Below are 27,459 nucleotides of genomic sequence, written 5' to 3' on the forward strand. Positions count from 1 at the left end.
CGAACTTAAAACTTATTTATTTCATATGGCTGGACTAGCCTGATTTTTATTTTTATTGGATGGGTTTTTAAAATTGTGTTATTTTACAGGGGAGTATGTTTTTTAACATTTTGGGCATTTAAATTAGTTTTTTAAGGGTTGTTTTAAATTATTGTGTGTATTTATATTTTATCTGCCTGTTCACCGCCCTGAGTCCTTCGGGAGAAGGGCGGTATACAAATTAAAATATTATTATTATATTATTATTATTATTATTAAGTCTGTGGTGACCAAAACTGGATGCAGTATTCCAAGTGTGGTCTTACCAAAGGATTATAGATTGGTACTAACACTTCATGTGATCTTGATTCTAGCCCTCTGTTTAGGCAGCCTAGGATTGTTTTGGCTTTTTTTGGCCACCGCATCACACTGCTGGCTTACATTTAAGTGATACATTTAAGGGCCGCGGTGTGGCTCAGGCTGTAAGAAGCCTGTTATTAAAACACAGCTGCCTGCAATTACTGCAGGTTCAAGCCCCACCAGGCCCAAGGTTGACTCAGCTTTCCATCCTTTATAAGGTAGGTAAAATGAGGACCCAGATTGTTGGGGGGGCAATAAGTTGACTTTGTAAATATACAAATAGAATGAGACTATTGCCTTACACACTGTAAGCCGCCCTGAGTCTTCGGAGAAGGGCGGGATATAAATGTAAACAAAAAAAAAAATTGTTTGCTAAGACTTCAAGATCCCTCTTGCAGGTACATCGCAGGCTATTGAGCCAGGTTGTACCTATGCTGTACCTTTGTTTTTTCTTGGCTAAGTGTAAAAACCATATATTTCATTTTGTTAGATAGGCCCCAATGTTCAAATATATCGAGATTCTTCTGTATTTTGCGCTTGTCTTCTGGGGGGTTGGCTATTCCTGCCAGCATATTATCATCTCCAAATGTGATGAGTTCTCCTTCTATTCCCTCATCTAAATTGTTTATGATGATATTGAAGAGTACTGGGCCTAAAACAGAATCCTGGGGTACCCCACTGCTTACTTCCCTCCATATAGATGTAGTTCTATTGGGGGTCCTGAGGCTGAGCCAGTCCAAAGGCTACCTGGCAGTGGTGGGAGGCAGCTGACCAGACAGAGAGCTGCCTGCAGGAGCACAGCAGCTACAGAGGATCTGCAGCCTGTCATCTCAGGTGGCCCGGTGCACGAAGATCTTTGCAAGATATGGTTCAAAGTTTCTTAGATCACGTCTGCCGGCTCCTTCAGAACTCTGGGATGTAATCAGTCTGGTCCTGCTGATTACAACTTGTCTACAGTGGGACAGGTGTTCTCTTACCATTTTCTTGCCTATTTTAATTTGTATTCCTAGTCTGTCCTTACAGTTCTATTTTTGGTGGGTTGAGCTATTTTTTTTCCTTTTTGCGTGAGAAAAGATGCAAAGAATGAATTAAGCAGCTCCACTTTCTCCTTTCTGCCAGTCACTTCCTTGTCATCTTCTCCCATTAGTGGACCAATTGTTTCCTTCACTTTTTTCTTGAATTTTACATGTTTATAAAGAAACTTTTTAAATATTATTTTTCTCATTTGTGGCAGGTCTTACTTCATTCTGAACCTTAGCTTTCCTGATTTCATTTTTGTAGGTGCAGGCTATATGCTGATATTATCCTTTTGTCTTTCAATTTATCGGAAAGACTCACTTCTTTTAGAATTCTTATTTTTCTTTTCCCCTAGTATTGTGCTGGACTGGGCTTTAGGTCACTATAGGACAGGGGTCTCCAACCTTGGTCCCTTTAAGACTTGTGGACTTCAACTTCCAGAGTTGAAGGGACCAAGGTTGGAGACCCCTGCTATAGGAGACCCCCTAGTTCCCTCCTTTACCTTTTGGATGACAAAGTTGTCATCTAGGTTCGTCAGGAAGTTTTAAGACTGGACAGCCATTTGTCTGGAATGGTATAGGGCTGTGATGGTGAACCTATGGCACGCATGCCGCAGGTAGCACATGGAGCCATATCTATGGGCACGCAAGTGTTGCCCTAGCTCAGCTCCAGCCCGTGTGCTGTCCAACTGATTTTCGGGCCTTCTGGGTCCACCGGAAGTCAGGAAACGGGCTGTTTCCAGCCTCCGGAGGGCCTCAGGGTGGGGGTGAGGAGAAAGCCTCTGGAGCCTGGGGAGGGCGAAAAATGGGCCTACTGGGCCATTGCATGCCAAAAGCGGGGGGAGCACGGGGGGTGTCACGTGCTGGGGTGGGGCGCATTGAATTATGGGTGTGGGCACACGCACGCACGACCTCCCCGCCGCGCTCCTCCCGCTTTTGGCATGCGACGGCAAAAAGGTTAGCCATCGACTGGTATTGAGTCTCTTTCCTGAGCAGGGGATTGAACTAGAGGAATTCCAAGGTCCCTTCCAGCTCTGCTATTCTATTATGCTGTTTTCCTGGCAACAAGTTTGGACTGAATCTGCCACTGATCTATTTCTGGGATTTTTGTTTTTTTTTTAATTTCATATTTTGCCAGGGTGTTTCCTATTGGTGTCACATCTGTGTATTAACCAGGTTCAACGATACTTGTATTAATGCAGCACTTTTTAAAAAATACTGTATTTTTCCGTGTATAAGCTATATGCTGCTTTAAGGGGCCGTGGTAGCTCAGGCTGGTAAGAAGCCTGTTATTAGAACACAGCAGCCTGCAATTACTGCAGGTTCAAGCCCGGCCCAAGGTTGACTCAGCCTTCCATCCTTTATAAGGTAGGTAAAATGAGGACCCAGATTGTTGGGGGGGCAATAAGTTGACTTTGTAAAATATACAAATAGAATGAGACTATTGCCTTATACACTGTAAGCCGCCCTGAGTCTTCGGAGAAGGGCGGGATATAAATGTAAATAAATAAATATATACATATATATATATATATATATATATATATATATATATATATATATATATATATATATATATATATATATATATATATATATATATATATCGTTTCGACGAAGTCTCATCGTCATCTTCAGGCTTCAGCCGTGCTGAATTGCTCCCAGAAGCACGGCTGAAGCCTGAAGATGACGAATGAGACTTCATCAAACGTCGCCAAGTTATTGTGAAAAACAAACAAACTTTATTGAAACAGTTGAGAGTTACTTCATTCCCAGCGTAGTTCAACTAAATTAAAGCAAATCCCTTCCAACACATATTCCTCAGTCCTATCGCAAACCTTGGTCCAATTAGGCCAACTGCCAAAGGCCTTTCTTGGCAAACCTTCAGAAGTCACCAATACAAAAATAAATGCAAGAAGACGAAGCTACCAACGTCGTTTTCCGGCAAAGCCCAAACGCTGTTGCTGGTCTGTTTTAAGCCTTATGAGAGGGGCCAATCATCTCTTGGCCCTACTCCCGAGTCGTCCTCTTTGCTTGAGCTGCTCTTGCCTTCTGGCAGCTCTTCTCATGTGTGCATTAGGAACAGGCTCCTCCTGTTCCTCTGCCTCACTACTATCAGTCTCTGGAGGCACTGGAGTCCGAACCTCACTCCGCGATGGCCCTGGCCCCACCTCAGCCTCATCGCTGTCCAACTTCTTTGCCAGCTCTGCAGGCTGCTGGCAGACCACAACAGCGACCAAAATGGGGCAGGGAAATTGCCAAGAGCAAGTTTCATAGATTACGGTGGCATAGGAACCACTGCTGCGTACCTGTCTTCTCTAGAAGTCAGGGGAGGAGGGAAGGGGCCTTTCTGTAAAAACATTGGTGGTCTCAAAAGCAACTTGATCACCCGACTCTAAAGGGATTGTTGAACTCGGCTCTTACTGTTTACAGAGACAGCCAGATCAGTCTGGCTAGCAACAGCACTGACAGCACAGACTTCATCCATGGGAGGAGTTGACTTGCAGCAATCTCTCATATATGTGAGCCCTTCATACAGCTCTCCCCTCCCCAGCCCTTGCTGCAGCCCCTGGGTCCCCTAGCAAGTGCCGCCCATGGAGACCTGATTCTGCCTATGCCCATGGGAGACCCGTGGCTCCTGTGCTCCAAAAACCGCAGGTTAGGCTTGTCTCAGAAAGGATCATTTCGCAGGCAGCCAGACCTTGGCTCCCTGTCAGCCATACCAGCGAAGGAGTTGGGCAGCAACCGGCGGTGCTCACAAGGGGGCAACAAGGCAAATACTTCCAGCAGACACCCACACACAAAGGAGCCGAATGGAGTGATGGCCAGCAGCAAAGTAGGGAAGAAGGAGCAGGGAGAAGATAGAAGGAAAGCAGCCTCCTTCCCTCATGTCGGCCACTCCATTTCCTGTTTCTCCATTGCAGCGCAGCACAACACCGTGGAGCTTGCCCCACCCACCACTGCCCAGATGCCACTCGCTTCTCCCAAGCATTTCTCTGCTAACCTGATTTCCAGGTCCGTTGTGTTTCTCCATTGCAGCGCAGCACAACACCGTGGAGCTTGCCCCACCCACCACTGCCCAGATGCCCTGTAACAGGGTTACAGTTACTGGTATATTCTTCCGTTGGTAATAGAAAAGCATTGCTAAGGTATTGCAGGTTTTATATGGCCATTCGGAACACATCACACAGCGACTGTTGTGACCCAGGCCCAACTAGGTAGTAGGAAACTCAGTCAGTGAAAAAACAAACAAACTTTATTGAAACAGTTGAGAGTTACTTCATTCCCAGCGTAGTTCAACTAAATTAAAGCAAATCCCTTCCAACACATATTCCTCAGTCCTATCGCAAACCTTGGTCCAATTAGGCCAACTGCCAAAGGCCTTTCTGTAAAAACATTGGTGGTCTCAGAAGCAACTTGATCACCCGACTCTAAAGGGATTGTTGAACTCGGCCCTTATTGTTTACAGAGACAGCCAGATCAGTCTGGCTAGCAACAGCACTGACAGCGCAGACTTCACCCATGGGAGGAGTTGACGTGCAGCAATCTCTCATATATGTGAACCCTTCATACAGCTCTCCCCTCCCCAGCCCTTGCTGCAGCCCCTGGGTCCCCTAGCAAGTGCTGCCCATGGAGACCTGATTCTGCCTATGCCCATGGGAGACCCGTGGCCCCTGTGCTCCAAAAACCGCAGGTTAGACTTGTCTCAGAAAGGATCATTTCGCAGGCAGCCAGACCTTGGCTCCCTGTCAGCCATACCAGTGAAGGAGTTGGGCAGCAACCAGCGGTGCTCACAAGGGGGCAACAAGGCAAATACTTCCAGCAGACACCCACACACAAAGGAGCCGAATGGAGTGATGGCCAGCAGCGAAGTAGGGAAGAAGAAAGGGACAAGCGGGTCTGAGCGCAGAAGCCCTGACTTCAGGACGGAGCCCAGGGCAGGGGGTAATCCCAACTTCTCTCACAATGGCCGCTCCGTTTCCTCATTGCAGCGCAGTGCCGTACCACAGACCTTGCCCCACCCACCACTGCTCAGATGCCACTCGCTTCCCCCAAGCATTTCTCTGCTAACCTGATTTCCAGGTCCGTTGTGTTTCTCCATCGCGTTTCTCGTGTGCAGGGAAACAAGTTTGTTGGACTAAAAAAAAAATATATTCAGTCAATCATTCCAACTTCGCAATATTTTTTTTTCTCACGAGAAATTGGAATTGATTGGTTGAACATTTTTTTGGGACTACATGAATTGGGGTTGTCACCAGAGGGGTTGTGGACAATATTTTCTGCCGTTACTTGGAGCTCAGGATTTCCATGGGCAAAACTGGTGCTTCAAATATTGCAGAGGCTTTAAAGCATCATTTTATCATTTAAAGCCTCCACATCTTTAAAATTAGCTCAGAAGGTTTGACTGTAACCAGTTTGGGACATTTTTTTCAGGCTTGAAAGACATCAATTTTCCACCTACATACAGTTATAGGTATGTGTATTTATATTTCTCTGTGTATGCCTATATCTGCAATTGTATAATCTGTCCCCAGCATTTCCATGTATATTTAATGATACCGTGTTTCCCCAAAAATAAGATTGGGTCTTGTATTTATTTTTAGTCCAAAAGACCCATAGGGCTTATTTTCAGAGGATGTCTTTAGTTTTTTCATCACAAGTCTTCCTGAAGGTGATGGGAACTGCAGCCTGCCGCAGCTGAAGAGTTTAGTTGAGCTGCAAAGTTGAACGCACTCGTAAAACAGGGGTGCACCTCTAAGTGAAGAAGCATTGTGAGTATTGAGGGTGCGAGTGTGTATTACGTGGGTCATGCGCGGAATTCATAGCATGCCTTCCCATTGGTGTTCAAAGAGGCTAATCGTAAATACAAATCATTTTTTGAAAAAATAAAAAGCACGGATTACAGTGTTTATTATTTATTTATTTATTTATTTATTTATTTATTTATTTATTTATTTATTTATTTATTTATTTATTTATTTATTTATTTATTATATTTCTATACCGCCCATCTCTGAAGACTCAGGGTGGTTTACAGCCAGGTTAAAAAGACATGCAAAAATTAAAATACAATGTTTCAATTTAAAAATCTGATTCCATAGGCCAAATATTAAAATAACAACCAACTATAAAAGCCATAAAACCACCCATTAAAATTGCCCTTAGGCCAGCCCTGCTCGGTGAAACAAGAAAGCCTTGAGCTCGCGCTTAAAGGTCCGGAGGTCGGGAAGTAGGCGTAGTCCCAGAGGTAATTCATCCCACAGAGAAGGCTCTTCCCCTGGGGGCCGCCAACCGACATTGTTTGGCCGACGGCACCTGAGGAGGCCCTCTCTGTGAGAGCGCACAGGTCGCTGGGAGGCTATTGGAGGCAGAAGGCGGTCCCGTAAGTAACCTGTAAGTAAGTGCTGATGATGAATTATTTATTTATTTATTTATTTATTTATTTTATTTGATTTTTATACCGCCCTTCTCCCGAAGGACTCAGGGCGGTGTACAGGCAAAATAAAACCAACAATACAAATATACACAATTTAAATACCCTTAAAAAACTTATTTAAAATTAGCCTGATGTTAAAAGATTATCGTCAATTAAAACCCCATTTAAAATTGCTAAAATTCACTTTTAAAATCCAATTAAGCCAGCCCCGCGCGAATAAAAAGATGTGTTTTCAGTTCGCGACGGAATGTCCGAAGGTCAGGTATTTGACGTAAACCCGGGGGAAGCTCGTTCCAGAGAGTGGGAGCCCCCACAGAGAAGGCCCTTCCCCTGGGGGCCGCCAGCCGACATTGTTTGGCGGACGGCACCCTGAGAAGTCCCTCTCTATGGGAGCGTACGGGTCGGTGGGAGGCATGTGGTAACAGCAGGCGGTCCCGTAAGTACCCAGGTCCTAAGCCATGGAGCGCTTTAAAGGTCGTAACCAACACCTTAAAGTGCACTCGAAAGGCCACAGGCAGCCAGTGCAGCCTGCGCGGGAGGCGGTGTTACATGGGAGCTCAGTAGCTCCCTCTATCACCCAGCTGCATTCTGGACTAACTGAAGCCTCCGAGTGCACCTCAAGGGGAGCCCCATGTAGAGAGCATTACAGTAATCCAAGCGAGAGGTAACGAGGGCATGAGTGACTGTGCATATGTAAATGAAAAGGCAGTTTCCTCCCCTACCGAGTGAAACCCGAGTTGACGCACAGAGGGGGATGTCTTGGGACACCCAGCTTCCTTTCCCACTCTTTCGCAGAGGAAGAGAAAGCTGGCAAAGCCTGTGGGACAGTGCAGGCTGTCTCTGGACACCGCTTCAGAGTGAGGGTGAGAGAGAGAAGCTGATTATTGAGGCTCTGGCCAATGCTGCCTACCCACCAGATTCCCCGATTCAGGGCAGGGATAAAAAAGAGGCAGCCTCTGCTTGTCTTCGCCCCTGGTTTTCTTGACATCGAGGCCACCTGGCCGCCGTGGCAGCAGCAGGCAGAGGCATTGGGGGGGGGAGGCAAACAATCTGGCCTGCCGGACAGGCCACGGAGCTGTCTAGCCTGCCACAGCTGTTGTCATGGCCCTGGGCAAATAAAAACAGATGCTGGGATGGAGTGGACAGGCTCTTAACTAGGACTTATTTTGGAGCTAGGGCTTATAAGTAGGCACATGCTAAAAACTAGCGCTTATTTGCTGGGCGGGTCTTATTTTCTGGGAAAGACGGTAATCCTTTGCAGTGCTAAGAAATTGTGATTGACTGAAGTCAGCAAGTGAATTTCATGTTTGAATGGATATTTTAACTTGGATCATGCGCGAATTCATAGCATGCCTTCCATTGCCGTTCAAAGAGGCTAATCGTAAATACAAATCATTTTTGAAAAATAAAAGCACGGATTACAGTGTTTATTATTTATTTATTTATTTATTTATTTATTTATTTATTTATTTATTTATTTATTTATTTATTTATTTATTTATTTATATTTATTTCTATACCGCCCGTCTCCGAAGACTCAGGGTGGTTTACAGCCAGGTTAAAAAGACATATGCAAAAATTAAAATACAATGTTTCAATTTAAAAATCTGATTCCATAGACCAAATATTAAAATAACAACCAACTATAAAAGCCATAAAACCACCCATTTAAAATTGCCATTAGGCCAGCCCTGCTCGGTGAAACAAGAAAGTCTTGAGCTCGGGCTTAAAGGTCCGGAGGTCGGGAAGTAGGCGTAGTCCCAGAGGTAATTCATTCCACAGGGTAGGTGCTCCCACAGAGAAGGCTCTTCCCCTGGGGGCCGCCAACCGACATTGTTTGGCCGACGGCACCCTGAGGAGGCCCTCTCTGTGAGAGCGCACAGGTCGCTGGGAGGCTATTGGAGGCAGAAGGCGGTAAGTAACCTGTAAGTAAGTGCTGATGATGAATTATTTATTTATTTATTTATTTATTTATTTTATTTGATTTTATACGCCCTTCTCCCGAAGGACTCAGGGGGTGTACAGGCAAATAAAACCAACAATACAAATATACACAATTTAAATACCCTTAAAAAACTTATTTAAAATTAGCCTGATGTTAAAAGATTATCGTCAATTAAAACCCCATTTAAAATTGCTAAAATTCACTTTTAAAATCCAATTAAGCCAGCCCCGCGCGAAAAAAAAGATGTGTTTTCAGTTCGCGACGGAATGTCCGAAGGTCAGGTATTTGGCGTAAACCGGGAAGCTCGTTCCAGAGTGGGAGCCCCACAGAGAAGGCCCTTCCTGGGGGCCGCCAGCCGACATTGTTTGGCGGACGGCACCCTGAGAAGTCCCTCTCTATGGGGCGTCTGGTCGGTGGGAGGCATGTGGTAACAGCAGGCGGTCCCGTAAGTACCCAGGTCCTAAGCCATGGGCGCTTTAAAGGTCGTAACCAACACCTTAAAGTGCACTCGAAGGCCACAGGCAGCCAGTGCAGTCTGCGCGGGAGGCGGTGTTACATGGGAGCTCAGTAGCTCCCTCTATCACCCGCACAGCTGCATTCTGGACTAACTGAAGCCTCCGAGTGCACCTCAAGGGGAGCCCCATGTAGAGAGCATTACAGTAATCCAAGCGAGAGGTAACGAGGGCATGAGTGACTGTGCATATGTAAATGAAAAGGCAGTTTCCTCCCCTACCGAGTGAAACCCGAGTTGACGCACAGAGGGGGATGTCTTGGGACACCCAGCTTCCTTTCCCACTCTTTCGCAGAGGAAGAGAAAGCTGGCAAAGCCTGTGGGACAGTGCAGGCTGCCTCTGGACACCGCTTCAGAGTGAGGGTGAGAGAGAGAAGCTGATTATTGAGGCTCTGGCCAATGCTGCCTACCCACCAGATTCCCCGATTCAGGGCAGGGATAAAAAAAGAGGCAGCCTCTGCTTGCCTCCGCCCCTGGTTTTCTTGACATCGAGGCCACCTGGCCGCCGTGGCAGCAGCAGGCAGAGGCATTGGGGGGGCGGGGGGGAGGCAAACGATCTGGCCTGCCGGACAGGCCACGGAGCTGTCTACCCTGCCACAGCTGTGGTTGTGGCCCCGGGCAAATAAAAACAGATGCTGGGATGGAGTGGGCAGGCTCTTAACTAGGACTTATTTTGGAGCTAGGGCTTATAAGTAGGCACATGCTAAAAACTTCTAGCGCTTATTTGCTGGGCGGGTCTTATTTTTTGGGAAAGACGGTAAGCCTTTGCAGTGCTAAGAAATTGTGATTGACTGAAGTCAGCAAGTGAATTTCATGTTTGAATGGATATTTTAACTTGGATCTCGGTAGTCTTCCATGTGTCAAATGAATAATAATGTAAGGGGATATTCTAATATTGTGGCATGTTTGCTTATCCGTTGTAATGTATACTTTTTTCTCTTTTTCACATCTTCTGCAACCATTTTATACACAATTAGTTACACTTTTCTTTGAATCTTACGGACAAAGATGATGGCAATGAGAGTACTCTGGACAAATAAAAATAAGCACCATTGAAAGGAAAGGAAATTGAGCCAGAAATCAAAATATTTTCCATTTCTTTCAGAAAACCACACAATTTTTTCCCTTCGCCATCAGGAGAGAAACAAAGCAGAGAAAATCAAGAAGAGATTTCTAGCTGGAAGTATGTGGATCTCAAAGATACATGAAAAGTCAAGGGAGATTATTTTTCCATTCAGCAAAAGAGGGAAATAACTGGAAGTCAGTGGGGAGGAAAAGGTCACTTGGATAGTCACGTTGGGCAGATAGTGATGCAGCCCTTGCCCTGGGAGGAAGAAAATGACTTGAATCAAAGCACCACTAAACAAGGGATCACACATATTTTTGACATCCTCAAGAATATCAGTGGAGGAAAAGCTCCATAGACATGCCTGTTGTGGGGAAGATACAACTTGCAAATCACATGCATGAGAGGATACAAACTGGAGAAAAGCCATATAAATACTCTGAATGTGGCAAAAGCTTTGGTCACAACAGCTTCCTTGTGGTTCATGGAAGGACCCAGATAGGAGAGAAGAAATACGAGGGTTCCCAATGTGGTAAATATTTTAGTGAGCATGGCGACGTGGTGATACCTTAGATAGAATATCAGATAGAAAACATCCAAATATCCAGTTTGTGTGAAAGTTTCATTGGAAATTCCCACTCATGAGACAACAGAGGACTCATACAGGAGATAAACCCTTTGAATGTGCTATCTGTGGGAAATGTTTCAGTCAGAATTCCAAAATGGTGATACACCAGAAGACTCACACAGGAGAGAAACCATATGAGTGTCCAGATTGTGGAATAAGTTTCATTCGGAATTCTGGTTTAGTGAGACACCAGAGGATTCACACAGGAGAAAGGCCCTTTGAATGTCCTGATTGTGGGAAAGGTTTCAGTCAGAATTCCCACCTGGTGATTCATCAGAGGACTCACACAGGAGAGAAACCCTTTGAATGTCCTGATTGTGGGAAATGTTTCAGTGATAATTCCAGCCTGGTGACACATCAAAGGATTCACACAGGAGAGAAACCTTTTGAATGTCCTGATTGTGGGAAAGGTTTCAGTCAGAATTCAAACCTGGTGACTCATCAGAGGACTCACACAGGAGAGAAACCCTTTGAATGTCCTGATTGTGGGAAAGGTTTCAGTGATAATTCCGGCTGGGTTAGACACCAGAGAACTCACACAGGAGAGAAACCCTTTGAATGTCCTGATTGTGGGAAAAGTTTCGGTCAAAATTTCCATCTGGTGAGACACCAGAGAACTCACACAGGAGAGAAACCCTTTGAATGTCCTGATTGTGGGAAATGTTTTAGTGAAAATTCTAGCTTGGTTAGACACCAGAGAACTCACACAGGAGAGAAACCATTTGAATGTCCTGAGTGTGGAAAATGTTTCAGTGAAAATTCTAGCTTGGTTAGACACCAGAGAACTCACACAGGAGAGAAACCATATGAATGTCCAGACTGTGGGAAAGATTTCAGTACTAAGGATAGCCTTCTAAATCATACACACAGGGGAGAAACCATTTAAGTGCTCCAAGTGTGCATGGTGCTTCAGGAAACCTTCCAACCTTATCGTACACAAGAAAATCCACAAGGCCCAAAGTGATGAGTGTAGACAAAGTTTTAATTTCATTTCTAATGTCACATTGAAAGTTCAGCTGAGAAATTGACTGTTAAATTTGACTATAAAGAATTTGCCTAATTTTTTGTAGGTAGATATTATATTAGACTGGAAGGAGGAAAGAAAAAAATAGGCATTATCAAACTAATATGTTGCTAAACATATTAGTTTGATAATGCCTATCTTGCCATCATCAGCAGAAATTGCTGGATACAGGTAGTCCTCGAGTTACGAATGTAATGGAGCATGCCCATTCCACTCATAACTCGAGAATTCATGGGAGTGAATCTCGTACATTGAATGACATCACTCCCTGCTTTTGCCCTTGCATTTGCTGCTTTCTCATCCCAGATCAGCCTGACGAGACCTCTGGTGCCGAGAAAGCAGCCCTGAGAAGCTGCATGTAGTTTCTCGGAACTGCTTTTTCGGCGACAAAGCACTTGAGGATTGCGTTACTCTAGGCTTTGGCAATTCTTTGCAAAAAGTTGCTGGATATAGGTAGTCCTCGAGTTACGTCTGGAATGGATGCTGCCCATTCCATCCATAACTCAAGAATTCATGGGAGTGAATCCCTTATATTGAATGACATTGCATACTGCAATCACCCATGCATTCAATTAGTGAATTTGAAGACATTCAACTTCTTGTCCAAGAAGCTTCTCCAGCTCTGAAGAAGACCTGAAGAAGCTTATTGGATGAGAAACATAATATCTTCAAAGAAAAACCAGAAAGCCAATTGCCTCTTTAAAAAGCACCTTTGGGTTCTGCTTTAGGCACAAAACCATCTCGGAGACTTTGACCTATCCTGTTCTCTCAGGCCTTGGAAAGGGGAAATCCACTTTCAAAAAATCTTGCCAAGGAAATTGCAGGGAACTGGGAGTACAGGATAACTCCCCAAAACCTACTTTTGCAACTGAGCGAACCTTGGGAGAGTGAAGCCTGACCTACTTAGCTTCTCAAGATTAGGGAGATGCTGTGCCATAAATATTTATGAAGTTCTTCTTTGTATGCACAGCTGCTAAATGATTTCCAGCTTCCTCCTATCTGTAGAATAATGAAACATGGAAGAATAACTGGGAAGAATAACATCCACCTTCCAAACCACGTCTAGATAGGAGAGATTCTTTCTATCTGCATCCTTGCAGAGCCAAAATTTTACTAAAGGGAAGAATTGCTCTTAGCAGCCTTCCCTGTCTCTACAGGAGTTAGCTTTATTATCCCCAAACAGTTTGGGCAAAAGACTTGGAGGGCACTACTTTGTAGAAAGCTGATGTATAGTTTTCTGTACTTTCGTATGGGTGATTCAGTGGAGATCAAAACCTCCCTACATCCCAAAACTTTATGACTGATTTCCTGTGGCTCCCAGAATTTAGGATCCAGGAGATTCAATGGGTCAGAGGCTCAAAGGGAGCCAGCTTCATTCCTGCTGCCCAGAGATGATTCCAAGCACACACATGCTAAATGCCTTGTGCTTCCGTAACTTTGCATACAGAGAAGTCTCCATTAGGTCGAAGTGAGAAAGTAATATACCCAGCAGGGCTAGAAAAGGGGGGCTTGGGAAGAGGAGATGACTGACCGTATATGGTGAGAGAAATGTCTCCAAAAGGCATTTCAAAGGGCTGGAAAAAAGATTTGGTAATACAAATGTGCATGCAACAATGTACCACTCTTTGTCTGATACGCATTCCTTTTTTTAATTATAAATTTTTAATCTAATAAAATATATAAATCAAACAAAAACAAAGACTGGATAGAGAGAAGCAGGAAATGAAAAAAGAAAAATCATATAACTGCACCTTCCGCCTTTTTCTCTGTTGAGAAATTGTCATCGCACATTCTTATATGGAAATTATCTCTGCTCAGTTGACCAGAATAAAAACTTCCTTGGAAACAGATCCTGGCCTGAAGTCCATTCCTCAGAGAAATCCAGTCCAACATTTCCCTTCCACGTTGCTCATAGGTACAGGGAGATTTTTCTCAATACACAGGTAGCAAGCAGTAACCAGGCCCTCATGGTAGAGTCCCACTTAAGGACTCCTTGGGCCAGATGGGATCCCCGGGAATGAGACTGGAAAAACAGGCCCTGCTTTTCATTGCTTGCTGTCCAGGGATCTCATAACCCCACAGCAGATGTACAACAGGAACGCAATATACACACAGTATAGGTTGTTGCCTCCCTCTTTCTGCTGCTGTATGTTCTCTTGGGGAAGGTCTGTGACTTCTCTGAGGAAACACTGTTGATGGTGGGAGCCTCCCAGAACAAGCAAGCAAGCACGAAGGACATCAGGTATGCTGCAGAAAAAGTTTAATCTTTTTGGAGTGGTACTCGATACCTGGTGATTTAATGGATTAGTCATTGCAGATTTCTTGACAGCAACACACAAACTGTCATTTCCTTCTTCAGGGTATTTTCTCTCTCTCTCTCTCTCTCTCTCTCTCTCCCCGTCTCTCTCTCTCACACACACACCATCTCAGTGAGAGCAACCTGACTACTCCCTGGCAGTCAATGGGGAGAAGAAAGGTAAAAAGAAGCATAAAGAAAGGGAATATTGTGGCCAAAACATGCCTCATGTAAAGCAACCAGTCACTTCGAAGATTCGACATATATTAAGCATGCAAAATTCTATGTGCACAATGGATTCTAGCAAAGCATTGCCAGTTTTCTAAGCAGCCCTGACCTAAAGCAGAAGTGCAACTTATATACCGTTGGCTGTCAACGCATCAAGCATTTGGTGGGCTTCTCATGAGGGAAATGAGACAAACACAGTTTTTCTCAAGATGAGAGAGCATCGAACAAAATTCTAGCCTCTCCTTTTATTAGGATTCTTATCAGAAGGCGTCTACATCAAAGGCAGGCTTGCATGCATAAATCACATAGCAACAAAGGCACATTCTAAAACATCAAGAAACTTGTGTAGCAAAATTACAGTAACAAACATAAATTCATCTTGTAACATCCCAACCCTACATACTAATAAATCTCATATAATTGTATGTAGGAGCAACTTCTTTGAAGCTTTCTGAAGTGAGCCTTATCAGAGAAGGAATGTTCTGTGGCTATCACAAAAGTGTTGATACATTTACAGGCAAACATCTTTGCAACCTTGGCATCAAACAGATTTCTGCTTACATGATAAAAATTAGCCAGACTTACCTATGCTGATCTTTTTGCACATAAGCAATTTCTCAAAAATTGCTCATGCTTATATTTGCACATAAGTAATTTCATAAGCAATTTCATAAAGGAGTTCATATGGCTTAATATTGCAACAGTTGGCCCACTACATTAGAAAGATATAGAAACAGGCAGGTGCCCTATAGGATACAGCATGATGTTGGAATATTTTTGATAATCTCATTATTTATCTCTGCCTACAAGGTCAGCAGGGCAACAATGCTCTCTGTGAGATATGGTCAGGGAATGTGAACATTTTGACCCACTGGTCCAGAAATTCCTGTTTGATTCTTCCCCCTGTCCCTACATAGGCCCAATTTAGCTTGTTGTCGATGTTTACTTACAACATTAAGAAGTCTATACAACTATTGGGGTGCAGGGGCATCTCAGATATTTGCTAGTCTCAGTGATCTGATGGATAATCATTGGGGACTTTCCATGACTGAGTGGAGAACACAAACTACCTCCCTGCTTTTAACCCAGCACAATATCCACCCTATCCTATGCCCTCCCTATGCTCAGACTGAAGAAAATGGCCTTGGGAGCAGGGGTGGGTTGTTCGGTCCAGTTCTTGCGAACTGGTAGTAAAAGTGGCGGGAGGCTCCGCCCACCCGCCAAGACGTCATGATGGGCAATCTGCGCATGTGCAGAAGCCCAAGTCTGCAACACATGACTGCTATTCAGAAGAGACTCAGACAGACACCTCCCTTATAATCCTAATTCACAGGATTATAAGGAGGGGTGAAAAGGTACAAAGAAGATACTTTACATGTGTTTTCACCCAAAAAGAAAACATGACACAACTTATCAAAAACAGAATTGTAAGTGTCAGATTAGGAATGCAAATTAAAATATGTTAAAATAAGGTAAGAGAACACCTGTCAGCTCTAGACCAATTCAAATCACTGGGTCAGGACAGACTGCAGCCAAAGTTCTGAAGGAACTAGTAAATGTGATTTCAGAACCATTGTAACATATGTTTCAAAGCCCTTGGAGCACAGGGGAACTAGAGGTAGTCCTAAACTTACAATAGTTAATTTAGTGACTGAAGTTACGATGACACTGAAAAAAGTGATTTATGACCATTTATCACACTTAAGACGATTGTAGCATCCCCTTAGTCATGTGATTTACATTCAGATGCTTGACAACTGACATTTATGATGGTTGCAGTGTCCCGGGGTCATATGATCCCCTTTTGTGACATGCTAACAAGCAAAATCAATGGGGAAAGCAGATTTACTTAACAACAATGTGACTCATTTAACAATGGCAATGATTCATTAACAAATGTGGCAAGAAAAGTTGTAAAATGGGGCAAAATGCACTTAACAAGTTTTTCACTTAACATAAATTTTGGACTCAGTTGTGGTTTTAAGTTCAGGACTATCTATAACTGAGGACTGGAAAAGAGCTGATAGGATTCCCATCTTCAAAAAGGTAAAAAAAAACCATGCAGGAATTTACAGACAAATCAGCCTGATATTAATATCTGGTAATATCTTGGAAAACATATCCAAGAAACAAATCTGTGAACACCTAGAATCAAACAAGTTATAACCAGTAGCCAATTTGGGTCGATCAAAAAGATCATGCCAAACAAACCTCATTTCATTCTTGGACAAAATGTCTAAATTAGTGGACCATAGAAATGCTGTAGACATAGTATACTTAGATTTCAGTAAAGCATTTGATAAAGTAGATCACAACCTACTTCTTGACAAGCTAGAAAAATGTGAACTTGAACAGTGCCCCCTAACAAAATGATATTCAACACAGATAAAAATAAAAGTTTTATACTTAGATAAGGAAAACCAACTGCATAGATATAAACCAGGTGAAATCTGGATTAATGCCAGTAACTCTGTGAGGGATCTTGGAGTCCTAATGGACAATCATTTAAATGTGAGCCAACAGTGATGGGTGGCAGCCAAAATAACCAATACAGTCCTAGGCTGCATTAATAGAGGGATAGAATTAAGATCACATGAAATTATAGTACTGCTTTACAAAGCCTTAGAAAGACCACACTTGGAATACTGGATCCAATTCTAGTCACGCATGCAGCCCTCCCAAGCTGGGTGTCAGGCCTGGAAACCATACTAGACTTTAGGTTTCCAGACGCTGCCACATTTTTCCCCTGAGGGGAAGAAGGGGGGCTGAGGGGTATGGTAACATTCTTCAAGCGGTCAAGGTCGGATGGTGTTCATATCTGCAGGAAGAGTGGCAAGAAGATATTCGAATGGGATTTCACTGGCAGAGGCACTGTGGGCCAGTCATTCACTGTTTCCAGGGCAGACCCATGGGCTGGATCTAAGCATCCTATGGGCCACATCCGGCCCCTGGTCCTTGAGTTTGACACCCCTCGCCTAGTCTAATGAAAAGGACAAGGGGAGGCATGATAGAGTTTTCCAATATTTGAGTAGGGGGTCAGCTTATTTTCCAAAGCACCAGAAGGCAAGACAAGGAACAATGGATGGAAACTAATGAAGGAGAGAAGCAACCTGGAAACTTACAGTGAGAATTAATAATTGCCTTCAGAGGTTGTGGGTGCTTCATCACTGGAAGTTTTTAAAAATGGACAGGATAGTCACTTGTCTGAAATGGTACAGAGTCTCCTGCTTGAGCAGGGGGTTGGAACAGAAGACCTCCATGGTCCCTTCCAACTCTATCCTGATTGATTGATCTTGAAAGCTGCAGCCTTCAATTGGCTTGTGGGAGCACCAGGAACAGGTCAATGGGTATGTTTTGTGGGGAGGAGGAAGATCCAGTTTTGTGTAGTGGTGAAGGCACCAGGTTAGAGACAGAGAAATGCTCAGGTCCAGTCCCATCTGAAAGGCAAAACCATCTGTTCAACTTTGGCTAGTCCTCTCAGGTCTAGGAAGCAGGAAAGGGTGGGGAAAACCTTCCAAAAACCCTTGCCAAGGAAACTGCAAGGCCAGGCATCAAGACTGACCCAAAGGCACCAAAAACGAAGGTAAGTAACGTTAATTTTACACTATTTCACTTGGCTCAGTTGCAAAGGTCAGTTGCTAGGAGTCGAAAACGACCTGCTCCTGCCACATCGCTGAAAATTATCTTCCAAACGCCTTGGAAGCGTGTTTTTCCAGTTCCTGTCGCTAGATGGCGATCAGGCAACATCTGTGCCTAGAAAGGCATCAACACTCAATTGCTAGAAAGGATGGGATGAAAGGAGAAGCCCGGAGGAACTTCCTCTTCCGGATGACTTCATGGGAGGAAGGTGGTGTGCTCTTCCCAGGGTCGAAGCAGCAGCTGGCAGGTGAGTTGAGGGCAGCAGGTGGGAGGAGAGTCCGGGAGCAAGTCGGGCTGTTCGGTTTCTTCCACGGCCTGGAAGCAGAGAAGCAACTGGGCTGAAGCAGGTCAGCTGCTGCTGCTGCTGCTGCAGGTTCCTCCCCTCCCCAAATGGAAGCCCACTGGGGCTGCAAGCTGTGAAACTGGTGGCTGGAATTTTCTGCTGCTGGGAAGATTGAAAAAGTCTCTTTTAAATTAAAGTTGATTCTTTGGAAATGGCTTCCCTCCAGAGGTTGTGGCTGCTCCGTCACTGGAGGGTTTTTTGTTTTGTTTTTTTTATTTGTCATAACAGCATACATAAGCATAAGCATGAAATAACTATACAACGTATAAGCATATATATGAGTATAAGCATGAAGTAACTATATAAATTGGATATAATGAAAGGAAACAGTAGAACAGGAACGGTAGGCACGTTTGTGCTCTTATGCACGCTCCTTACAGACCTCTTAGGAAAGGGGTGAGGAGAGTAAGAGTAAGAGTAAGATTAAGAGATTAAGATTAAGAGGAGATTGGACAGCCATTTGTTCTGGATGGAATAGGGTCTGCTGCCAGAACAGAGGATGGACTATAGGACCTCCAATGTCCCCTCACAACTCCATTATTCTGTTATGGACCTGATGTTTTCATGGCAACAAGATCGGACTGAAGTGCGTCTAGTCATTTTTGGGTGTTTTACTTCTGTTTCCAGCTAACAAGCACGGTGTTTCCTATTGGTGCCCCCAATCGTATATTAACCAGGTTCAACTGTGCTTAACCCAGCACTTTTTAAAAAATAGCTATTGAATATTGAATGCAGTCCCGGAACCAGCAAAATCTGGGGGCTGGGCAGGGGACAGGATGTATCTGCCCTCAGTGTGGAAGGGATTGCTACTCTCGAATTGGCCTTTTTAGCCACACTAGATGCTGTTTTAGGATCTCTTTCCAGAGCACGATACCATAGTCTTGAGACTGAAGGATGCCAATGTAATCAAATGTTTTGACTGTTCAGTTGTACTTATTTATTCATAAAATTTATTGGCCACCAACCTTACCATGACATTTTTTTTAATTTGCATTTATATCCCGCCTTTTTCCGAAGACTCAGGGCGGCTTACACTATGTTAGCAATAGTCTTCATTCTATTTGTATATTTATATACAAAGTCAACTTATTGCCCCCAACAATCTGGGTCCTCATTTTACCTACCTTATAAAGGATGGAAGGCTGAGTCAACCTTGAGCCTGGTGGGACTAGAACCTGCAGTAATTGCAGGTTTTGCTGTTAATAACAGACTGCATTAGCAGTCTGAGCCACAGACGCCACATAACTGTGATTGACAGGTGTAGCTCGGTGAAATAAAAGTCAGTCCAAGTGTGTGTGTGTTGATAAGCCAATGCATTTATTCATCCTCCTAAGAAGGAAGAAACCCTGAGCTTAGTGAAAGACAGATATTTATACATTTCTTTGCTTTCGCTTCATTACATAAGTGGCAGCTGGCACACGACAGATAAGATATAGAAATACAGAAATTATAGAAATAGTCAAGCATGCCTTCTGTGATTTTTGTCACTTGCCTAACCCACAGGCTGGTTGTTTCCTGTGAACGTTTTCATGGCCTCAGAAGCCTGTTGAGGCCTGAACTTCAGTCCTGCCATCTCAACATATGAACAAACATCAAATTGATCAGAATCCTGATTAACATTAGCGTAGAAGGTTTGACTGTAACCATTTTGAGATATTTTTGAGCCTTGAAAGATATGGATTATCTCCATATTGTAGATGTGTATTTTTATTTCTCTCTGAATGTACATATCTCCAAATGTATAATCTCTCCCCAGAACTTCCAGATAAACAGTCATGTGAAAAAGAAATTACACTCTCCTTGACTTTTATGATTTTAAGTATCAGGACGTAGTAAAAATCATTTGGTCCTTAGAAGGTCTTAAAAGTAGGTATATATAACCACAGACATGAGATATTACATCAGGTCATCATTTAGTTTATAAAAAGGAAGCCAAAATGGAGAAGTCAGGTGTGAAAAATGTATGATTCAATAATTTGTAGAACCACCTTTAGCAGCAACAATTAGAGGCAATTCTTTTCTGTGTGACTATCAGTCTCTTGCAGTGATGTAGAGGAATTTTAGCCCATCTTCTTTACAATGAACTTGCTTCAGTTCATTGAGGTTTGTGGGTGGTTTTTTTAATGAACAACTCTCTTGAGGTCCTCACCAATCGGGTTGAGGTCTGGACTTGGACTGGCATAGCAACACTTTGATTATCTTCTTTTCCAGCCATTCTGTTGTAGATTTCCTGATGTGTTTTTGTAACCATTGTCCTGTTGCATAATCCTATGTCATCCAAGCTTTAGCTATTGGTCAGATGGCCTCTGGCCCAATTGCATTATGGCCAACCATCTCCACTTTGGTCTTATTTGTCCAAAGGACAGTGTTCCAGAAGTCATGTGATTTGTTCAGATGCAAGTTTGCAAACCTCAGCTGTGCTGCTATGACTTTTTTAGAGACGAGGCATTCTCCATTCAAGCCTTCCAAACAAACCATACTTCTTCAGTCTTTTTCTAATTGCACTGTCATGAATCTTAATATTTAACATGCTAACTGAAGCATGTAGAGCAGGGGTGTCAAACTTGCGTCATCATGGCATGATCAGGTGATGTATCACAACTTTTCCTCCCTTCTCTCAATCGAACGTGGCTATGGCCAGCACATGACCCATCTAGCCCACAGGCCACTAGTTTGACAGCCCTACTGTAGAGTCTGAGATATAGCTCTTTGCAATTTTTCTGGCCATTGCACCGTCTGACCTTAGGCTGAATTTCCTTAAACGTCCACTCCTGGGAAGAAGATTCCACTCTGTGGATTCCACTCCGTGAAAAATATTCAGGAATTCTCCTGAATCTTTTCCATGGAGACCAGCAAACTCCTACACCTTCGGCTTTTATAGATATAGCCATACTTGCTGATGATCAATTGATCAAGGGCATTTTATTAGTAGTACTTGGCTGCTACTTCACCTCTTTATACTATGGAAGCAGTGAGAAATTTCCTAATGGTGAGAGCAACTAACCAGCAGAACGCCTTGCCTTCAGAAGTTGTGGTGCTTCATCACTTGAGGATTTTAGAATAGAATAGAATAGAATAGAATAGAATAGAATAGAATAGAATAGAATAGAATAGAATAGAATAGAATAGAATAGAATAGAATTTTATTGGCCAAGTGTGATTGGACACACAAGGAATTTGTCTTGGTGCATATGCTCTCAGTGTACATAAAAGAAAAGATACGTTCATCAAGGTACAACGTTTACAACACAATTGATGGTCAGTATATCAATATAAATCATAAGGATTGCCAGCAACAAGTTATAGTCATAAAGTCATAAGTGGAAAGAGATTGGTGATGGGAACTATGAAACGATTAATAGTAGTGCAGATTCAGTAAATAGTCTGACAGTGTTGAGGGAATTATTTGTTTAGCAGAGTGATGGCCTTTTCAGAAGAGACGAGACAGTCACTTGTTTGAAATGGTGAAGGGTCTCCTGGTTGAGCAGGGGTTGGATTAGAGGACCTCCAAGGTCCCTTCCAATTCTGTTATTCTCTTCTGTTCTGTTTCAATGATATTTATGATACCCTGATAAGTAAACCACTAGAAATCAAAGTGGGTGTAGTTTCTTTTTTCAAATGACTGTATTTAAAACAACCCTTTGCACTGCTAAGAATTTGTGACTGACCTAGTCAACAAGTGAATTTTATCATTGAATTGGTATTAGAACTTGGATCTGTGTAGCCTTCCATGTGTCTTGATTAATGTAAGAGCTTATTGGAGCATTGTGGCATGTTTGTCTTTTCATTGTAATGTAAACTTTTTTCTTTTTTTTCTCATCTTCTGGAACCATTTTATGCACAATTAAAGATACACCTTTATTTGAATCTTACAGACAAAGAGAGATGGCAATGAAGGGCACTCTGGACAACTGAGGATAACAAGCAACATTGAATAGTAAAGCAAGTCAGTTCAGAAATCAAAATATTTTCCATTTCCTTCAGAGAGCCACACAATTCTTCACCTTCCTCAGCAGGTGAGAGAGAAATGAGAGAAAATCAAGAAGAGATTTCTAACTTGGAAAAATAGAGTGTGAAATTCAAGCATATGTTACATGAAAAATCAAGGGAGATTATTTTTCCATTGAGGAAAAGAGGGAAATATCTGGAAGTTACTGGGGAGGAGAAGGTCAATTTGAAATCCACGTAGAGCAGACAGTGTTGCAGGCCTCACTCTGGAAGAAAATCACCAGTAAATTAAAGCAACGCTAAACAAAGGATCATCCATATTTTTGACATCCTCAAGAATATTAGTTGTGGAAAAGCTCCATAGATGTGTCTGTTGTGGGAAAGGTACAACTTGCAAATCACAGCTTATTATGCCAGAGAGGATCCAAACTGGAGAAAAAACATACAAATACTCTGAATGTGGCAAAACCTCTGATCAGAACAACTCCATTGTGGCCCATGGAAGAACCCACACAGGACAGAAGGCCTACAAGTGCTCCCAATGCAGTAAATGCTTTAGCGAGCATGGCAACGTGGACTCGCACCAAGGAGAAACTGTTTGAATGTCCTAATTGTGAGAAATGTTTCAGTAACAACTACAACCTGGTAACACACCAGAGGACTCACACAGGAGAGAAGCCCTTTGAATGTCCTGATTGTGGGAAATGTTTCGTTCAGAATTCCAGCCTGGTTCAACACCAGAGGATTCACACAGGAGAGAAACCCTTTGAATGTCCTGACTGTGGGAAAAGTTTCAGTCAAAATTCCAATCTCATTGGCCACCAGAGGATTCACACAGGAGAGAAACCCTTTAAATGTCCTGATTGTGGGAGAAGTTTCAGTCGGCATTCCAACCTCATTGGCCACCAAAGGACTCACACAGGAGAGAAACCCTTTGAATGTCCTGACTGTGGGAAATGTTTCAGTCAAAATTCCAATCTTATTGGCCACCAGAGGACTCACACAGGAGAGAAACCCTTTGAATGCCCTGATTGTGGGAAAAGTTTCAGTCAGAATTCCAGCCTGGTTCAACATCAGAGGATTCACACAGGAGTGAAACCCTTTGAATGTCCTGACTGTGGGAAAAGTTTCAGTCAGAATTCCAGCCTGGTTAAACACCAGAGGACTCATACAGGAGGGAAACTGTACGAGTTTCCAGACTGTAGGAAATGTTTAGTTCAGAATTCCAGCCTGGTTCAACTCCAGAGAACTCGCGCAGGAGAGAAATGCTTGGAATGTCCTGATTGTGGGAAAGGTTTCAGTCAGAATTCTAGTCTGGTGAAACACCAGAGGACTCACACAGGAGTGAAACCCTTTGAATGTCCTGATTGTGGGAAAAGTTTCAGTCAGAATTCCAGCCTGGTTCAACACCAGAGGACTCACACAGGAGAGAAACCATTTGAATGTCCTGATTGTGGGAAATGTTTCAGTCAGAATTCCAGCCTGGTTCAGCACCAGAGGACTCACACAGGAGAGAAACCCTTTGACTGTCTTGACTGTGGGAAAAGTTTCAGTCATAATTCCAGCCTGGTTCAGCACCAGAGGACTCACACAGGAGTGAAACCCTTTGAATGTCCTGACTGTGGGAAAAGTTTCAGTCAGAATTCAAGCCTGGTTCAACACCAGAGGATTCACACAGGAGAGAAACCCTTTGAATGTTCTGATTGTGGGAAAAGTTTCAGTAACAATTCCAACCTGGTGAAACACCAAAGGACTCATACAGGAGAGAAACCTTTTGAATGTCCTGACTGTGGGAAAAGTTTCAGTCAGAATTCCAGCCTGGTTCAACACCAGAGGACTCATACAGGAGAGAAACCCTTTGAATGTCCTGACTGTGGGAAATGTTTCAGTCATAATTCCAGTCTGGTTAAACACCAGAGGACTCATGCAGGAGGGAAACTGTACGAATGTCCAGACTGCGGGAAAGATCTCAGTACTAGTTTTAACCTTATAAATCATGTCCTTATACACAAAGGGGAGAAATCATTTTAGTACCCTGAGTGTGGACGGTGCTTCAGGAAACTTTCCACCTTTATCGCACAAAGGAAAATCCGCAGAGGCCCCAAGTGATTAGTGTAGGGAAGGCTTGAATTTGATTTCTAGTGTCCCATTGTAATTCCAGCTGAGAAATTTACTATTTAAATTGATTAAATTAAATAGAATTTGCCTGATTTTTTGTAGGCAAATATGTAATGGTATTAGTTGGGGAAGAAGAAAGAAAAAGTTGGAACATATTACTTTGATAATGGCTATTTTGCCTTCAGCGTAAGAAGTTTCTGGATATTTATTTTTTTAGAAATTGGGCAATTATGAGAAAATATTTTTGGGAGTGTTCTTTGCATTTTTGTGATGGTAGATGATATAAATGCTTCATTCCAGGAATCTCAGCTTTTTTCTCCCTTTGGGATGTTCAGTTTTATAGACAGTCCTCGCTTACCGCTTACTATTCAGCCTTCAAAATTATAATGGTGCTGAAAAAGTTGACTTACAAATGTTCCTCAAAGTTGTGGCCATCACAGTTATTTGGGGGAGGCACTGGCTTGTAATTACAATAGTTGTGGTGTCCCACAATCATGGAATCGCCATTTGAAACCTTCACAATTGGCTTTCAACAAACAAAATTGACAGGAAGTTGCAAGTCACACTCATGGTACATTGCGCTGGACAGAACACGGGGATTCACTTAATGACCACAGCTAGAACAGATGTTCTAAGTTGGCATTGTTAAGTGAGGACATATTTAATTACCACACCAGTCAGGAATGAACTTGTCAATCCCAATGGCTGTTGTTAAGTGAGGACTATGTTAATCAGGATGTCATCATCGTTGTGCAGAATATTTCTTGCCTTTTTTCTTAAAGGCAGTCCTCAAGTTAGAACAGTTCATTTAGTAACCACTCAACAGCACTGAAAAATGTGACTGATGACTGCTTTTCACACGACATGATCCGCTTTTGTCACCTTCTGACCAGGTTAAGCCAGATTCGCTTAATAACCGTGTGACTAATTTAACAACTGCAATGAATTCACAACAACTGTGGCAAGAAAAGTTGTAAAATGGGGCAAAACTCACTTACCAGATATCTCACTTAGCAACAGTGAAATTATGGGCTCAATTGTGGTTTTAAGTCAAGGACTACCTGTATTTACATAAAGTATCAGATTTAGAAGGGATCTTCGAGGTCTTCTAGTCCAACCCCCCTGATCAAGACTGGAGACCCTATTCCATTTCATACAAGAGACTGTCTAGTCGCTTCTTAAAAGCCTCCAACCCAAACCCAATCCTTCAATCTTGCCAAAGCTCTTAGGATCATTTCATCAATTAACATCCTCCCCTTGCTTTAAAGTTAGATCAAAAAGTATGAGTGTACTGTAAGAAGTAACCAAGACACACCCACCCCTCCACCCAGAGCAAAATATTTTGGGGACTATTAAAAAGAGGCAGAATATTATATTTCCCCAAAGGAGAAATGGAGAAAAAAAAATCTTAACAAAGGCAGAAAGCAGCCCCAACAACTTCCAGCAGATGCCTGAAGTCTTTAGAGATGGAGATTTTGTGCCCCTTAAGAAATCCAGGCCAGCCTATTCACAAAAACAAAACAAAAAACAAAAAAAACCTAGAACTCCAATTGATGGGATTAAAATTTGCATTTTACCACCCAAAATCTTAAGCTAGGACATGACCTTTTAGTACAGGGGTCCTCAAACTATGGCCCGTGGGATGGATATGGCTTGCTGAAGCCATATATCTGGCCCACGGAGGGGTGGGATTCAGCCCCAGCCCTACCAGCCAATCCTTGCTGTGCCACCCACATCACCTCTCCTCTAGCCGTCTCTCAGTGCCTTGTGTAGCACAGTGAAAGTTAGTGCGTTTCACAGTGGGTGAGACAGTCTCCTGGAGCTCATTATGACATGGAGTCTTCATATTCAACACTCTTCATATTATACATTAATGATCTCTGTGACCATATTACAAGTAATTGTGTTCTATTTGCTGACGATGTCAAACTATTTAACACCACCAACAATACAGCTATCCTCCAAAAAGACCTTGACTTTGTGTCAGAATGGTCTAAAACTTGGCAACTCCAAATCTCAACCAGCAAATGCTCAGTCTTACATATTGGAAAAAAGAATCTAAACACTAAGTACAAGCTTGATGGACATTACCTTACTGATGACCCCCACCCTGTTAAATATCTTGGAGTTTTCATATCGAATGATCTAAGTGCCAAAGCCCATTGTAACTACATCGCAAAAAAGGCCTTAAGAGTTGTAAACCTAATCTTGCGTAGCTTCTTCTCCAAAAACACTACACTACTAACCAGAGCATATAAAAAACATTTGCTAGACTAATTCTTGAATACAGCTCGACTGTTTGGAACCCATATCACATTTCTGACATCAATACAATTGAACGGGCCTCTGGTGGCTCAATGGACTATGTGTCTGTTATTAACACAGCTGCTTGCAATTACTGCAAGTTCAAGTCCCACCAGGCCCAAGATTGACTCAGCCTTCCATCCTTTATAAGGTAGGTAAAATGAGGACCCAGATTGTTGGGGGCAATAAAAGTTGACTTTGTATATAATATACAAATGGATGAAGACTATTGCTTAACACTGTGTAAGCCACCCTGAGTTTTTGGAGAAGGGCGGGATATAAATTCAAATTTAAAAAAAACGTGTCCAGAAATATTTTACAAGAAGAGTTCTCCACTCCTCTGAATACAACAAAATACCTTATGCCACCAGACTTGAAATCCTGGGTTTAGAAAACTTAGAACTACGCCACCTTCGACATGACCTGAGTTTAACTCATAGAATCATCTATTACAATGTCCTTCCTGTCGAAGACTACTTCAGCTTCAATTGCAACAATACACGATCACACAATAGATTTAAGCTTAATGTTAACCGCTCCAATCTTGATTGCAGAAAATATGACTTCAGTAACAGAGTTGTTAATGCTTGGAATACACTACCTGACTCTGTGGTCTC

At 42.9% G+C, this 27,459-nt stretch overlaps 1 protein-coding gene across 6 annotated transcripts in view; it reads left to right on the plus strand.

Moving 5' to 3' along the window:
- Window positions 1-24,732, plus strand: part of LOC131193488 (zinc finger protein 850-like) — a 201,406-nt gene extending 176,674 nt beyond the window's left edge. The window contains exons 2-4 of one of the 6 annotated variants that reach the window (XM_058173710.1): window positions 5,790-5,829; window positions 10,226-11,802; window positions 23,073-24,732. In XM_058173710.1, the coding sequence (XP_058029693.1) occupies window positions 10,956-11,802; window positions 23,073-24,451 (2,226 nt within the window). In that variant the 5' untranslated portion in view covers window positions 5,790-5,829; window positions 10,226-10,955 and the 3' untranslated portion in view covers window positions 24,452-24,732. Of the gene's footprint in view, window positions 1-5,789; window positions 5,830-10,225; window positions 11,803-14,385; window positions 18,377-21,581 lie in introns of those variants that run through there. The other 5 variants (XM_058173705.1, XM_058173709.1, XM_058173704.1 and 2 more) reach the window with 5 other exon arrangements.
- The last annotated feature ends 2,727 nt before the right edge of the window (window positions 24,733-27,459 follow it).

The sequence above is a fragment of the Ahaetulla prasina genome, chromosome 2 (assembly GCF_028640845.1).
Source record: "Ahaetulla prasina isolate Xishuangbanna chromosome 2, ASM2864084v1, whole genome shotgun sequence".
NCBI lineage: Eukaryota > Metazoa > Chordata > Lepidosauria > Squamata > Colubridae > Ahaetulla > Ahaetulla prasina.